The 16,369-nt window shown below is 50.1% G+C and overlaps 1 protein-coding gene across 2 annotated transcripts in view; it reads left to right on the forward strand.

Moving 5' to 3' along the window:
- Positions 1-16,369, forward strand: part of SH3BP4 (SH3 domain binding protein 4) — a 114,301-nt gene that overhangs the window by 86,833 nt on the left and 11,099 nt on the right. For both annotated transcript variants that reach the window (XM_037849636.1, XM_037849637.1), the window contains 2 exons: positions 5,992-6,238; positions 10,547-12,906. In XM_037849636.1, the coding sequence (XP_037705564.1) occupies positions 6,121-6,238; positions 10,547-12,906 (2,478 nt within the window). In that variant the 5' untranslated portion in view covers positions 5,992-6,120. The remainder of the gene's footprint in view (positions 1-5,991; positions 6,239-10,546; positions 12,907-16,369) is intronic.

Raw genomic sequence — 16,369 nt, forward strand, 5'->3', positions numbered from 1 at the left:
GGTATCAAGAGGCACGTGGACATGCTCGCTCCAGCCTCACCCGGCCACCCACTTGCCTCCCTTACGGACTCCTCAAACTTACCAGCAAGACATGCAGAGTAACCCCGCTAAGGCCCCGGGTTTCCCCAAGGCCCCAGCGAGCAGCCAGAGGGACGGTGCAGATCAGGTCAGAGCCCCGGGTGTTGGGTTTCAGGCAGTTGCTTACGGGAAGGCGGAAGCTGGGGGGGACACCTGTGGATTTTTACGGGCCTCTGGAACTCGCCCTTTCTTGGGCAGAGCCTGGCACTGAAACCACAGAGAGGCAACGAAACTCACCCTTTTTTTGAACCTAGAAGAAATCTGATGCAATCAACATGATACTTCAGAAATTAGAAGCCAGTGTGGAGCATGAGTCATTTTAAACAAGGCATGAGCAGAATTCACCGGGGAGGGACCAGGAGCCACGGGCTGTCCTCCCCAGCTGCTCCCAGGGGCCCGTGCGGAGCTGCAGGGGTGCCAGCTTTCCTTCTGCATGTTCCCAGTCGGGGGTCCCGGGAGAGGCATTGAAAATGCCGGCCTGCATGCCCTGGAGTCCTGTGGGAGAAATTCTCCAACCCAGAGATGCTTGGGTTAAATTGTTTTTTTCTTGGTTTGTTTTTTAAATTGTTCCTTAGGCCCCAACGTCGGCAGATGGGCCACCCCAAGGATATTCTGTGATTCTGAAATCTGGGGGGCAGTGAGTCACAACTATAATGAAGCTTGGGGGGGTGGGGACGAGGTTGCCCGTCCGCCACCAGAATCTGTAAATAATGCTGTGTACGGAGATGGTCTTGGTTCCACGGCTGACCTCCTGGCTCCTGGGAAGTAGCAAGAAGCAGAGTCTTTTTCCTCTAAATGAATCAACTTTTACATAAAAAAGAAAAACTCCTGGGTTATGAGTGCAGATATGAGTCAGCTTTGATGGCCCTTCTGTCCTCCCAGACCCTGGGCCGGGAAATGGGGGGACAGAGAAGGAGAGGTTGGCTTGCTCCCGTCCCGGGTGGCTCCCCTGGTGTGGTTGGGGGATGGAGTTCCAGTCCGGCCCGCTCCTCCCCGGTGAGCTGAGGCCCCGTGCTGCCCGTCCTGACCACAGGTGGGCCTTGGGCCCTGGGGCTGCCCTGGGGTCTCCTGGGTGGACCCAGTCCCTGGTGGAGGGTGGCCAAGTGTGCAGGGCCAGGCCCTCCAGGTCCGTGAGGTGCCACCCAGTTAAGCCCTTAGTCAAAATCTCCCTGAAGAGTTCGTCTTTGTTCAGTTAGAATTCATTCATTCATTCATACCTGAGCACCTACGTGGACAACTCCGTAGCAGCACAGCTGGGAGCAGAAGCAGCCAAGTCCAAGCTTCCGTTCTCCGGGGGGAATCAGACTAGACACAAGGAAGGGTAAGATATGTCAAGTCAGAGGGGACTGGGCGTGGCCCAACTGACCTGGAGCCACATGGGTAAGGCCTGAGCGGTGGGAAGGGAAGGGTCAAGTCTAGCAAGCATCCAGGCCGGGACTTGGGCTGTGGCACTTGCCCGTGCAAAGGCCCCACGACGGGGAGGGCTTGTTTCTGAGGGAGCAGCAAGGAGAGCAGAGTGGGTACGTGGAAGGAGGGAGGGAAATCAGGAGATGGGATCTGGGGAGAGCAGGGGCAGTAAGGAGGGCCCTGGGAGCCATTGGAAGCTGCCCCAAGAGAGCTCAGATGCCTTTTTTTTTTTTTTGGGGGGGGGGTGCTTTATATATATATATTTTTTTTTTTAATTGAGATTCTCCACATATTGTACAACTATCCAGAGATCCAAAGTGTGCAATCAGTTGCCCATGGTACCATCATACAGCTGTGCATCCATCAATACAATTTTTTTTTCAATTTTTAGAACATTTTCATTACTCCAGAAAAGAAGTAAAGACAAAAAAAAGGAAACTCAGATCATCCTCTTTTTCCCCTAAGCATGCCCCCTCCATTATTGATTCGTATAGTATTGGTATAGTACCTTTGTTACTGTTGATGAAAGAATGTTAAAATACTACTAACTGTAATAGTTTGCAATAGGTATATATTTTTTTCCTATATGCCTCTCTATTATTAACTTCTAGTTATAGTTTCATACATTTGTTCTAGTTCGTGAGAGAGATTTCTAATATTTGTACAGTTAATCATAGACATTGTCCCCCACAAGATTCACTGTTTTATACATTCCCATCTTTTAACATCTAGCTTTCCTTCTGGTGACATACATGACTCTGAGCTTCCCCTTTCCACCACATTCACACACCATTCAGCACTGTTAGTTATTCTCACAACATGCTACCATCAGCCCTGTCCATTTCCACACATTTAAGCTCACCCTAGTTGAACATTCTGCTCATAATAAGCAACCGCTCCCCATTCTTTAGCCTCGTTCTATATCCTGGTAACTTATATTTCATGTCTATGAGTTTACATATTATAATTAGTTCATATCAGTGAGACCCTGCAACATTTGTCCTTATGTGTCTGACTTATTTCATTCAATATAGTGCCCTCAAGGTTTCTTCATTAAACCATTGTATTATGCTCCCTTTAATATAACAGAGGCAATATACCAAAGCTAAATGCATATGGGGGGGTGGGGAATAGGGGAAGGTTATGGGACTCCTGGCATTGGTGATGTCTGACTCTATCCTACTTTAGGTTAATGCTGTCTTTCCTTTTGTCACTTTCTAGCTGTCATGTTTTGTTTTTTTTGTTTGTTTGCTTTTTCTCTTTCTCTTTTCTTTTTCTTTTGCCTCTCTGCCTTCTTTGACTCTTCCTCTGTCTTTGTGGAAGAAATGGGAGATGTCCTTGTATGGATAGTGGCGATGGTGCTGAATACCTAAAATCGGAGCAGGCTGACCTGGTAGGAGCCGGTGACCGTGGGGGTGCCGGGAAGGGGGCGTTTTGCAGGTAGAGCTGCCGGGAATGGGGTGTGTGACAGAGAGATGGGGCCTGGAGCCGCCGTTTTCCAAGATGGTGAAGACTGGGGAGGGCGTGGGTGTGGACTGGGAGGTTTTGGGTGCCCATCGGGCACTGGAGTAGGTTGTTCATGGGAAAGATAAAGCAAAATGCACAGACCAGTGCCTGGCGTAAAGAGCTCTGTCAGCGTTAGCCAGATGTCGTTAAGTAATCACAATTAGGGCAGTGTTCATAGTGAGTTATTGCCATTACTTCAGTTGTCACACCTCCCCTTACTGCAGAGCCACATTAGGGTCCCTCCGGGGCCAGTTCTCTGTTCACAGGTGGTCGTTACTATCTGCAGGTAACACCTGCAGCTTGAAGAAGGAGGCACCCCCTCTCTCTAACCACCATCTCCAGCCTCCTACATACTGTTGTCATGCCTTCTAAAGCTGTGGGACAGTCTGTGCCCAGCAGGGCTCACCACGTGGCCCTCTGGCCTTGGGGGCTGGTGGTCCTCACTGAGCCCCTGGTCTGTGGCACGGCAGTTTCTGCAGACAGCAGCCACCGAGTCCTGGAGCGGGCAGGAGGCTGCTGCCCCCGATGGGGTGGGGTGGGGGACTGCAAGGGCCCAGCTGGAGGGTGAAATACGGGGTGGGGAGCAGAAATGGGTAAACACGTCTGGACCCGGAGGTGAGGCCAACTGGCACCCCTTCTGGCATCAGTTCCGCCGTGTTTCCAACCTGGGGTACGGTGCCGGCTTCTCTCCCCGAAGCACGGTGATCTGCAGAGGAGTCGGGCTGGGGGCAGTGGGACTGAGGAAATGAAGTCCTGAATGAACACTGTAGCTTCCCAGGAAATTGTCTTATTTTCCTAAAAACATACCGTGAACCGCATGGCATTAAACAACAGAAATGGATCGTCTCACAGCCCTGGAGACCGGAGGTCCAAAACCAGGGTGGCCGCTGGGCCCGGCTCCCTCTGGCGCCTCTGGCCAAGGAGCCTCCTCACCTCTTTGGGCTTCTTGGAAGCCGCTGACAGTCCTTGGCTTGTGGCAGCATCTGTCCAACCCATGTCCAGAGTTCCCTGTTGTAAGGACGACAGCTTATTGGGTTTAGGTGCTTAGGACTGGGTTTAGAGTGACCTCATCATCTTAACTAGTTGTTACAGCTGCAAAGATCCAATTTCCAAATAAACTCCTGTTCAGAGGTTCTGGGTGGACGTGACTTTGGAGTCGAGGCAATTGGCGATGCCCCTCAATTTGGGGGAAACCATGGAGACACCTTATTCTGCCTTCAGTTAACTCACATGCGTGCTAATTCCTGAGTTACAAGTAGAAATGTGTGTGCTGGAGGCCGAGGCTTTGCTCCCCCCAGGATACCGGCTTTGGACTGGAGAGCCAGATGGGGAGGTGGGGGGGGGGGGGTCGGTGAGCCTGGGGCTCTAGGGTGTGGCACTTTTTAAGACACTGTGGTCCCCGGGATGGCAGCTTTGCACTCTTGTCCCCACATGTGTCCAGCCCAGCACAGACTTTCTGATGCCAAGGCCCCTGCTTTCCTCTCTCTCCGTGGCTCGCACTCTTCTGCAGGGCCCTTCCAGGTGCAGGGATGCGGTGCTCGGTGCCTGCCCTCGAGAGAGACAGTGAGCTTCCTAGAGCCACTGCCACAGGCCACGCAGACCCAAGACCGCAGCTGACGGCCATGGTGGCCGTGTGTGGCAGCCCATTCACTGTGTGTCTACATGTCCCAAGCACCCCATGTGGACGATCTTACTTACTCTTCCCCCAGATTGTGTCAAGATGGTGCTAGGATGACCCCCGCGTTACAACTGAGGAAACTGAGGCTGAGTGAAGTTAAATACCAAACACAAGCGGTGGCCCCCGTAGCTGTGGGTGCTGCACGGGGGACCTGGGCAGAAGTGAAGGCAGGAAGCCAGCGGCCCCCGCTGCAGAAACGACACCAGAAATCACTCAGGCCTCCAGGGCTACTCATAGAACAGGGGCTCGTCTGGACTAAACGCATTTCCAGGCATCTCTGGGTAGCACGTAGGGGAATGAAGGACTGCATACCCCATTGTCTGGACTCAGTAGTTTTGGGGCGAACCTCACTAGCCCTCAGGTTGCACTCAGCGCTGAGTGAGGTGGGGCCAGCCGTGGCCATCTCCATTGGAGAGCGTGTGGAGCTCATTGCATTGAAACCCACTCTCCACAATCCCTGCTTCCGCACGCCTCCCAGCAAGGGGTCTGCTCAAAGCCAGGCTCCTCACTCATCTCCGAAACCCCTAAAATGCCCAAGCCCTGGGTGCCCCCTCCAAGAAGAAGCTGCGGCCTCGGGAGGGATTCTTGTGTCTTTTTAGCAACAACAGCCTCCGCTGGCTTTGCGAGAACACAGGGGTTTGCTAAATACACCACGGCTTCATCTGTTTAAGTTATGCTGGATAAACTTCACCTGCTGAAATGGCCTCTTGTGTATTTCATTTATTACTGTTGGCTGTTTTTTTTTTTTTTTTTGAGGGGTGGGGGAGGGGGTTTGTTCCATAGAGAATTTAAGGCGAGTGTGGTCAGGGGCCTTCTGCCTTCTGTTCTCCTGACACACTCTCAAAACCCACCGCAGGGGGCTGTGAAAGTGCCCCTCTGCCGGGAGCCAACCCCCCCAGGGCCATTCCTACGATGAGAACGGCTATTATCTGGGCAGAGGAAGGCTTTTTCTCCTTTCCCGAGCCCCAGAACCAGCAGCGGGGGCTGCACAAATCCTGGTCTGTCCTTCTCTTTGCCTGTAATGAATGGGCCTGCCAGGTGCATTTGACAAACCCCGTTGTACCCCAGGAAGAGCAGGCACAAAAGGCCAGGCCAGGGAACACTGCTGGGGTTGTCTGTGCCGAGGGAGCCCGTGAAGCGGGCACAGACTGCCGCCAGCACGCTTTTCCTCGCTCTGCTTTCTCGACCCAGGAAAAATGAAATGGGGCTATCTTTATTGGAATGTCCTCTGGAGAAAAGAATCCCCATTTCCCATCAAATTTCTGTTTAACGCATGTGTCACTTGCTCAAAGGAAATGCTTTCTTCCCGCCCCTGTCTTCAGGAAGAAGCACGTTGCAGAGGACACCATAGGGAACTTTGGTTGCTTGAGACAGAAGCTGCGGCAATCGCTGGACCTACTGGAGGAGAAAGTATGAGACCTTAGCAGCCTCATCCGGAAGAGAGCTCCAACATGGCGGCTCAGCGGATCCGAGCTGCCAACTCCAGCGGCCTCCCTCGGTGCAAGTCCGAGGGGACCCTGATCGACCTGAGCGAAGGGTTTTCAGAGACGAGCTTTAATGATGTCAAAGGTGAGCCTCTGGGGAACAGAACTCTGGCAGAGGGAGAAGATGGGGAGTTGCAAAAGCACTGAGTCCCAAGAACTTGCCTTTGTAAAGGCTGCCAATTTAGCCCTTCAGATAATTAAATTTAAGTTCTCTAAACTTTGTCACGTTATAAGTCAAGTCCTGGAACAGTTGCCACTTGTTTTGTTTTTTTTGGAGCATTGGAAGGTTATTTTTGAATATTCCTCCAGGTAATGAAACCCCTCCTTAATAAAGAATATGTTTTTCTCTCTTCATCAGTTTTGGTAACAGTAAGGCAGGTGAATAAAAAAAAAAATCCAGGGGAAAGGAGAGTGTAGTAAATACACCAAATCTTGAGAACTGCTAGAGGGAAAATCAATGGAGGGCCAAGGCAGGGGTCAGCAACTCTTAAGGGCGAGATAGTAAATGTCTTAAGCTTGTGGGCCAGTCGCTGTCACAGTGACTCCACCCTGCCACGGCGGTTCAGAAGCAGCATGGAAACCGGTGAACAAACGGACGTGGCTGTGTCCCAGTAAAACTTTATTTACAAATCCAGGTGCCAGCCGTAGTGGGCCACACCCTTGTCTAGAAGGTGACCCCAGAATTTAATCACACAGAGGCTCCTGACGTCACCAAAGGCCTCGTAAACCTGGGTTGATGGAAAACCTCTCGTTTGGACACTGACATGGACCCAGTGTGTCAGTGTCTCTCCGGGGCACAGACAATCTATTCTGCGTGCCGTACGCTCATCATTGTCATCATCCTCAGCTTTCTCATAGCTTTTACCACCCTCTGGAAATTACCTGAGTTACCCGTTGTCCTGGTAAAAGTGGTAGGAGCTTTTATCTTCAGTGTTGGGTCTCAGCCCTGGGCACCACATAAGTACTAAATAAATGTTTCTGGAGTTAAACTGCTACCCCTAGAAAAGATTGTGGCCCTCTACCCTGGTGTCCTAAAAATTATATCCACTGTGTTTTTCTCCTTCTAACTGACTAGCTTCTCCCCTCCCACTTTACCCTTAAGTTCTTCCTCTTCCTGTCTTAACTTTGTGCTGACAGCCCTGAGCTTCTAGAACATTTAAAAGATCAGCAAGGGAAGCCGTGAGATTTTATTAGTAAGATAACAGCAGAGTTATCTTGGTGACGCACACTGTTTTCTTTATAGCCCAACGAATCGGGTTAAAGCGAGAAAATGTGGGCATCAATTGCATGGTTAGGCCAGTATCTTAAAAGATGGAGAGAGAGTGCTGAATTTTTTAAAATTAAAATGATCTGGGGGAAATGTGCTGGCTATTATTCCTAAAAGGATCCTGCATTTGGGGGAGGAAAACAAAGCAGACGGCCTTGATGGTGAGCAGGAGCTTGGTTGGCTTTGGGGGAGTTGATGGAGAATCTTGTCTTGGGCAGGTCTGGGGGTCAGGGCACAGGAGACCCCAGTGTCTGACCCAGACAGCCTCACCCAAGTCTCAAATGGGAGAGAGGCTTCAAGGTGGGAATTTATTCCAGCCAAAATATCTGCTGTGAAATCTGCTGCCCCCAGTTGCTTTTCTGCATGCATAAGGACATGGGCAGAGAGATGGGAAATGCATTATTCAGCACCCTGAACTTCCTGATGTGCAAGGAGGTTTTTTTTGGTATTAAAATCAAGGTAACTCTGAACCAGGGCAGCGCTCCTCAGAATTCATTATGATGGAATTCGAGAGGGATTTTCTGGCATCTGATTGGATGGAAGCACCTCCCTGGCGTCCCCGTGGCCGTCTGATGGAGCGCCGCCCCTTGAAGGGAGCTCTCCGTCTGCACGGCGGTCCTGATGGAAGGAGCTCTGTTCCCCGACAGATGACCTGCTCCTCGGGTGAAATGTGTTACAGCCTCTGTTCCAAAGGAGAGCACTTGGAATTTTCAGTAAAGCTGCTGCATTCTTCAGTCTGACGAAACTAGAGTGATAATTGGCATCGAGACACTTTCTAGGGCTGTGTACAAAGCATGTGCAATTGCTTTGGTTTTTTAATTTTAAAAATTTTACTGTAAGGGAATTGTTCTGGGAGATCATAAGGAGGATATACCTTTTGAGTGACGCTGACAAGATTTTGATGGCCAGCCAGCTTTCTTTAATTTTCATTTGCTTTTCATTTTTATATGACATTTTCAGGAATGTGTCAAGGAAACAAAAGGTGGCTTGTATCACCAGAGACCAGGACTCCCAACACAAGGGGGAGAGATGAGCTCAGATTATCTACTATTCCCAACCACAGCCTGAAGTACCTCCTCCCTTTTCAACCTTCCCTTGTACACTGTTTCTTTTACCCCCCTGTTTTTATTCACTCCCTTCCCTTCAGTGCTAAGCGACTTGTCTTTGCATGATTGCGTAGCGGGGGGATTCTAGCTTTACTTGTGGCCGACACTTTGATCCAATAGCAGTTACATGGCCTCCCATATACCTTCTTGGATGCTGCAAGCAGCCAAGGTGGCCATGCATTCCATGAGCACTTATTGAGCATCTACAGTTTGCCAGGCTCTGTTTGCTAGAGATACAATGGTGATCAAAACCAATTCTAATGGAGCCTACATCCAGATGGGGCCCTGCCCTGAAAAACCATAAGAAATGTGAGGTACATGATAGATTAGTTGGTGCTAAGTGCTATGGAACGGAAGGGAGTTGGAGATGTCAAGTTTAACATAACGTTCAGTGATTCCTTCCCGTGGGCTGCTCATCGTGATGCTAAGCACTTTATCGGCATCATTTCATTTAGTCCTCACCGTAGACAGCCCCTCGAGGAAAGATCTTTTTTCTCCATCACGTCCATGAGGAGTCTCAGACCCTGTAGGTCACACAACTAGGTTCTCCGCCACACCCCACTGAGGCTCCGTGGAATTTTCACGGGAGGATAGTAGGTGACAGTCTTCAAGTGAATCTCTATAACCTAGTCAAGGTAAATAAGTAGACACTTCCTACTTTATTTCCTCAGGCTTTGCCGAGGAAAGGCAATTTTCGTTATTTCCTTCCAAAGGAAAGGGAAACTGGCAGGTGACTTTTTTGGAGGACCACCCTGATGGAATTGGGTCCCAGTTGACTTAATCATAGTCTATAAAATATATAAGTAGAGTTCCTCTAGAAATACAGTCCTTCCTTTGCTCCTTTGGGTGGGCAACTGGGAAAAAAGTTTCCTTTGGCTCAATAGTTTGTTACAAGAAGCCAGAATATGAGCAACCTCTAAAACAAGACATAGGCACGGGGGCCCTGAGAAGTGATATGGACTTATTTCCATCCAAAAGAACTAGTTTCATCCTCTAAATATACTTTCTCATGCATGGGAGGCAGAGAAAATACTTATTTACTCGTATCCATTAGATTTCAAGTGACTTGTTTAGATGACTGTTTTTCGCTGTGTTGGAATTGCTGTCTGCACTGGTAACACACACAGGTTCATGCCAAGAACCACAAGTTAACTTTTTTTTTTTTTTTTTAGAGAAGTTGTAGGTTTACAGAAAAATCATACAGAATGGTTCACTTTTTAAGTGATGGGATCTTTCAGACTGCTCAAATGGCTGTTCAGAGTAATGCAAACCACAACCAGAAATGAAGGCTTTGGTTTTTCAAGGCATGTGGGAGGGTCTAGTTCCACGTTACTATTTTGAATGATCATTTAAAAGAGGTTGAAAGAGACAGACCTCAAAAAATCTTATTCCATCTCTATAAAGATTTTGGTAAGAAATTTAAGAAGCAGACCTGATTGTCTAGGGAAGCTTCCCTCCATTTATGTATGTATTTTGGGTTAAAGGCAGAAAATGTGGAATCAGCTCACAAACATTATTGAGGGATTTCTTGAGGCTTTGTTTCCAGACCGCTCAGCTTCATGACCCATGGAACACACAACATGCCTGTGCATTTTCAAAGTAAATCACAGTCAGTTCTTTTTCAACCTAGCAGTTCTTCAGCCTGGTAAGAAGTTAGATGAAAATTTGGGGTCCAGGTGAACAACAAACATGTTAGATATTGCACTGTGATGTTCCCCATGGCTGGGGTTGGTCCGGAGATTTTCTTCATGACCTTTGCAACTTGACTTAGGTGGACAGATCGGAAAGTGATGGAATGTGGGGCAGCAATAGCTCTGTCATTAGCCAGCTCGTAGGCCAGGTGGATGACATCAAATTTCACACTGGACCAGTCCCATTGAAAAAGAACTGGTTGGTGCCCAGGGTATTGTCGTCGTCTGTAGCATTGGCTCCTTCAATCCCCTTTCCCCTGGTCTTGGAAGATGTTCTGCAGCCCCCATCGGACTTTCTCTCACCATCTGTTTCTTTGTATTTTGCACAGTGCCTTCTCCCAGTGCCTTGCTCGTGGACAATCCCACGCCTTTTGGGAATGCAAAAGAAGTGATCGCAATCAAGGACTATTGCCCGACTAACTTCACCACCCTCAAGTTCTCCAAGGGTGACCACCTCTACGTCCTGGATACATCAGGCGGTGAGTGGTGGTATGCACACAACACCACGGAGATGGGCTACATCCCTTCTTCCTACGTACAGCCCTTAAACTACCGTAACTCAACGTTGAGTGACAGTGGGATGATTGACAATCTTCCGGACAGCCCAGACGAAGTAGCGAAGGAGTTAGATTTGCTTGGAGGATGGACAGAGGAAAAGATAGGATCAAGCAAAGCATACAGTAACAACCCTTTCTGGAATGGGACACAAACAAACCCTTTTCTGAATGGGAACGTGCCGGCGATGCCCAGCCTGGATGAGCTGAATCCCAAAAGCACTGTGGATTTGCTCTTATTTGATACCGGCACATCCTCGTTCACCGAATCCAGCTCGGCAACCACCAATAGCACCGGCAATATCTTTGATGAGCTTCCAGCCACCCATCAGCTTAATGCAGATCAGCCGGCCAAGCGAGACAACCCCTTCTTTAGAAGCAAACGTTCCTACAGTCTGTCCGAACTCTCCGTTCTCCAAGCCAAGTCGGACGCTCCCGCATCGTCGGGTTTTTTCACTGGGTTGAAATCTCCTGCCCCTGAGCAATTTCAGAGCCGGGAGGATTTTCGAACTGCCTGGCTGAACCACCGGAAGCTGGCCCGGTCTTGCCATGACTTGGACCTGCTTGGCCAGAGCCCCGGTTGGGGCCAGACCCAAGCTGTGGAAACCAACATCGTGTGCAAGCTGGAGAGTTCCGGGGGCGCCGTGCAACTTCCTGACACCAACATCAGTATCCATGTGCCCGAAAGTCACGTGGCTCCCGGGGAAACGCAGCAGATCTCCATGAAAGCTCTGCTGGACCCTCCTTTGGAGCTCAACAGTGACAGATGCAGCAGCGTCAGCCCTGTGTTGGAGGTAAAGCTGAGCAACCTGGAAGTGAAGACTCCCATCATGTTGGAGATGAAAGTTTCAGCCGAGGTGAAAAATGACATTTTTAGCAAAAGCACAGTGGGCCTCCAGTGCCTAAGGAGCGACTCAAAGGAAGGGCCATATGTCTCCATCCCTCTCACCTACAGCTATGGGGACACGGTCCAGGTGCAGCTGGAGAACCTGGAACCCTGTATGTACCTGGCGATTGTTGCTCATGGCCCAAACATTCTCTACCCTTCCACCGTATGGGACTTCATCCATAAAAAAGTCACGGTGGGTCTCTATGGTCCCAAACACATTCACCCATCTTTCAAAACTGTGGTGACCCTTTTTGGGCATGATTGTGCCCCAAAGACCCTGCTGGTCAGCGAGGTCACCCGCCAGGCCCCCAGCCCTGCCCCGGTGGCACTGCAGCTGTGGGGCAAGCACCAGTTCATTTTGTCCAGGCCCCAAGATCTCAAGCTCTGCATGTTTTCCAACATGACAAATTTTGAAGTCAAAGCCAGTGAGCAAGCCAAAGTGGTGAGAGGGTTCCAGATGAAGCTGGGCAAGGTGAGCCGTCTCATATTCCCCATCACTTGCCACAACCCCAACGAGCTCTCTGACTTCACCTTGAGGGTCCAGGTGAAAGACGACCAGGAGACCATCCTGACCCAGTTCTGTGTCCAGACCCCGCAGCCGCCACCCAAAAGCGCCATCAAACCGTCTGGGCAGAGAAGGTTTCTCAAGAAGAACGAAGTGGGGAAGATAATTCTGTCCCCATTCGCTGCCACCACGAAGTACCCCACGTTTCAGGACCGCCCCGTGTCCAGCCTCAAGTTTGGCAAGTTGCTCAAGACCGTGGTGAGGCAGAATAAGAACCACTACCTGCTGGAGTACAAGAAGGGCGACGTGATCGCCCTGCTCAGCGAGGAGAAGATCAGGCTTAAGGGGCAGCTCTGGACCAAGGAGTGGTACATCGGCTACTACCAGGGGAAGCTCGGCCTCGTGCACACCAAGAACGTGCTGGTGGTCGGCAAGGCCAAGCCAAGCTTCTTCTCCGGACCCGAGCTGAGCACCGCGATGCTGCTGGAGCAGATCCTGAGACCCTGCAAGTTCCTCACCTACATCTACGCCTCCGTGAGGACCCTGCTCATGGAGAACATCAGCAGCTGGCGTGTGTTTGCGGACGCCTTGGGCTATACCAATCTGCCGCTCACCTTCTTCTGCCGGGCAGAATTGGATAGTGAGCCCGAGCGGGTGGCATCTGTTCTGGAAAAGTTGAAGGAGGATTGTAACAACATGGAGAACAAAGACAGAAAGTCCTTTCAGAAGGAACTCATGATGGTAAGTGCTTGGCAGGTGTTCTGATTGAAGGGAGGGGCCCACCCAGCCTTTCAGCCCTGCCCTGACGCACGTACGTGTGGGTTCTGGTGTAAGGTGTCCCCAGAATGCTGTCTGTGGCTTATCTCTAGAGCATCCATAAGCTTCCTGAAATACGTTCCCCTTTGTTCTGAGTGTGCACATGGAGAGTCAGGACCTGTCAGGCAGTTTTCAGAGGACCCCCAAAAACTTGAGAGCCCCCTTGGGGATCACTCTCCTTTTCCCACTGAATTTGTGAGCTCCTCTGAGGGCCAAGAATGGGGCCTCGGGATGCCCAGTGGGGAAGGGGGTGGAGGAGTGGGAGAGATCCAGACTTACCCAGGTTCCCAACTGGTCTGGGACTCAAAGTCATTTTTCGTTTGTTTATTTGTTTTAATGCATTTTTTTTTATTGTGAACTTTAACATATAGACCTAACAGTGATAACTTTCAAAGTACAATTTAGCACATAGAGAACAAATTTCAAAGAATGTGTGACTCGAAGTTTTAAGGACCACTACCCCAAAAATCTCACTTTATCTCAACGTGACATTTTCTGTCCTTGTCTTAGTTGAAGCCTCCAACCTCTCTCTGTGCCATTGGCTCCTCTTCCCCCTACTTTTGTTTGCTTGAGTTGGGGGGAGGACAGCCTACATTTTGCAAACACAACTGTGAATTGTGCTGCAATCAGTTATAGTTTCAAGAATTAAAAGGGGGAAGTAAATGGCACCCTATTATATATACCCTGGTGCAAGGCCAACAAGGAAGGATTGACTGAGCCCTTTTCAAATCCCGTGACAGACCAGGGCCCTTCCCCAGGCACACCCCCTGTCTTAGCTGCCAATGCTGCTCATTACCTTTGAGAAGCTTAATAATTTCCTCCTCTTGGCAACCATGGATGCATCTGTTTTAGACATTCTCTCTTGACTTCCTTCTGTGACAGACGCAGATTCCCTCCCCCATCCTGTGTGGATGCGTCACTGGTTTTCACTCCTATGGGAAAATGTTTGTGACCTTGTCACTATGCTTCTCTCTTGTTGCACCAACCCTGCACAGCCCTTCTTGCCCCAGTTCCCTGGCCTTTCCACTGCCTCCCCTCCTTCCACCCAATACCTGCCATTTTCTGGAAGTACATTGTGTACCTCCAGATTGGTTGGTTCACTAATATAACCCACAGGACTCGGCATATAGTCGTACTCATGGCATTGATTTATTACGGCAAAAGGATGCGTGGCAGAATCTGCAAAGGGAAAAGGTACCTGGGGCGAGGTCCAGAGGAAACCAGGCACAAGCTTCTAGCGTCCTCTCCCGGTGGAGTCACACAGCCCCCGTGTAATTCCCCAGAAACAAATCCTAACACACGACGTGTCATCTACTCAGTATGCGGGATTCCAATCAGGGCTGGTCACATAGGCACCCTCTGCTTGGCATATACCAAATTCCAGGATCCCAGAAGGAAAGCAGGTGTCGGCATGACCACAATGTACAGTTTCAGCACAAGCCGCTCGTATCTATTCTACAATGGTGGAAACTCCCCCAGAATCCCAGTTCCCAGATGCCCCCAAACGCCAACCATGCAAGCAGCCTCCTTAGGGATAGCAGTCTCGGGCTGCTCTGTCTCCTTTCTGCACATGTGTCTTGAACAGGTGAGCCAGTAGTGTGTCAAAGGGTATGAAGGTGCTTCTGATACAGGTGTGCGGCTGAGACTTATACATTCCACCGCCGCCTCTCAGCTGCCGCCTCGGAGCCAGGGGGACAGAGGGACACAGCCCACTGTCACAGGACCACCAACTTCAGGGAGCATGCATTGCAGCCCCGTGGGGAGCAGGACGCACCCAAAAGACTCCTTAACGGTGGCACATGTTGATAGAAAGTACCAGAAGCTCAAAGCAGAACAAGAACCTGAGATTGCCCAGAGGAAGGGAACGGTGAATGGAAATGGCGGGCAGATGGGCAGCCTTGCAAACAGGAGGTCATTGGTGGCCTTGGTGATGGCAGTTTCAGTGGGAAAGAAGCCAGATTGTCACGGCTGGGGAGGGAAAGGGGAATGAGGGGGAGGAGGCAGCAGGGAAACCTCCCCTGGGCCACCCGTGTGGTTCACCCACAGGCTCGACTCCTGCCCCTTGTCCCTCCTCCTGCAGTTCAGAGTGCACCTGCCCGGCTCACCTGCAGAATAGCTTTCCTTCGCCGTGTGCCACAGCTGCTCTGCCTCGCCGCCTTCACCGATGGAGCCAGCGGCGGGCACTGGGGTGTGCGTCCCTCTGCAGAGAGCCCTGAAACCGAGATTCTCCATTGATTAGGAGATTACCTGCTTTCCTGGGGCATAAATGGTACTGATTGTTCCTTGGTGACCGCTAAAAAAAGAAAAAAAAAAGGTTCAACCTGAATAGGCACAGGTGAAAAGCAAAACAAACAGTTCCTTATCGGCTGTGCAAAAATAATGATTGAGGAGGTGAGTTTTATATCCATTTCCTTTTGGTTTTTTTCCCCCTATAAGACTTGAATTATCAAACTCCCATTTTTTCCAACCCAGGGGATTTTCTCGGTGAATGGTTTCTCAGTTGGCTTTCCTGGGGTAATTCTGGGTGAGGGGCTGTTTGTGTGTGTGAGTGTGTGTGTGTGTGTGTGTGTGTGAGAGAGAGAGAGAGAGAGAGAGAGAGAGAGAGAGAGAGCCTCCCTCCTCCCTTGCAGCCCCTTCTCATCTGCAACCTCAGGCTTCCAGAGAGGAGAAAATGAAACTTGACCTTGCCCGGAGGTGAGGCTAGATTTTGTGGTCGTCATGTGAAACTGGTTTTGCAGTTTTCCCCTCCTCTTTGGCGTTTCTTTATCTGGTGCGCAGGGGCATTTGAGTGGACACCAAATGTCTAGAACCCACAGGCCAACTTGCCCAGGATATTGGAGGAGTCCCTGGAAACCAGGTGTTTTATTTCTAAGGATTTAAAAATCCCTAGACTGCTGGGTGGTGATACACCCAACCCCTCCACAGCCAGACCACCCACCACTCCCACTACCCCCCCACAGACACACCAATTGTAAGGGTGTTTTCTTTCTGTCTATGAGGATTCCTTGTTTGGAAACATCATTTTAAGTGAATGAGGGGTAAAGGCTTTGGATAATGTCAGACAGGGTTCTCCAGAGAAACAGAACCGATGATATATACACACACACAAAGAGGATTTTTTTTAAGGAATTGGTCTGTGTGATTTGTGGCTGGCAAATCTGAAATCTGTATGGCAGGCCAGGCCTGCAGGCTGGAGACACAGGCAGGGGTTTCTTCTGTGGTCTCGAGGAAGAATATCTTCTCCAGGTAACCTCGGTTTTTGCTCTTAAGGCCCTCAACTGATCGGACGAGGCCCACCCACCTTATCAAGGGCAATCTTCTTTACTTCAAGTCATCTGACTAGATGTCAACCGTGTTTACAAAAATACCTTCACAGCAACATCTAGTG

Source organism: Choloepus didactylus, chromosome 9 (assembly GCF_015220235.1).
Source record: "Choloepus didactylus isolate mChoDid1 chromosome 9, mChoDid1.pri, whole genome shotgun sequence".
Classification (NCBI taxonomy): Eukaryota; Metazoa; Chordata; class Mammalia; order Pilosa; family Megalonychidae; genus Choloepus; species Choloepus didactylus.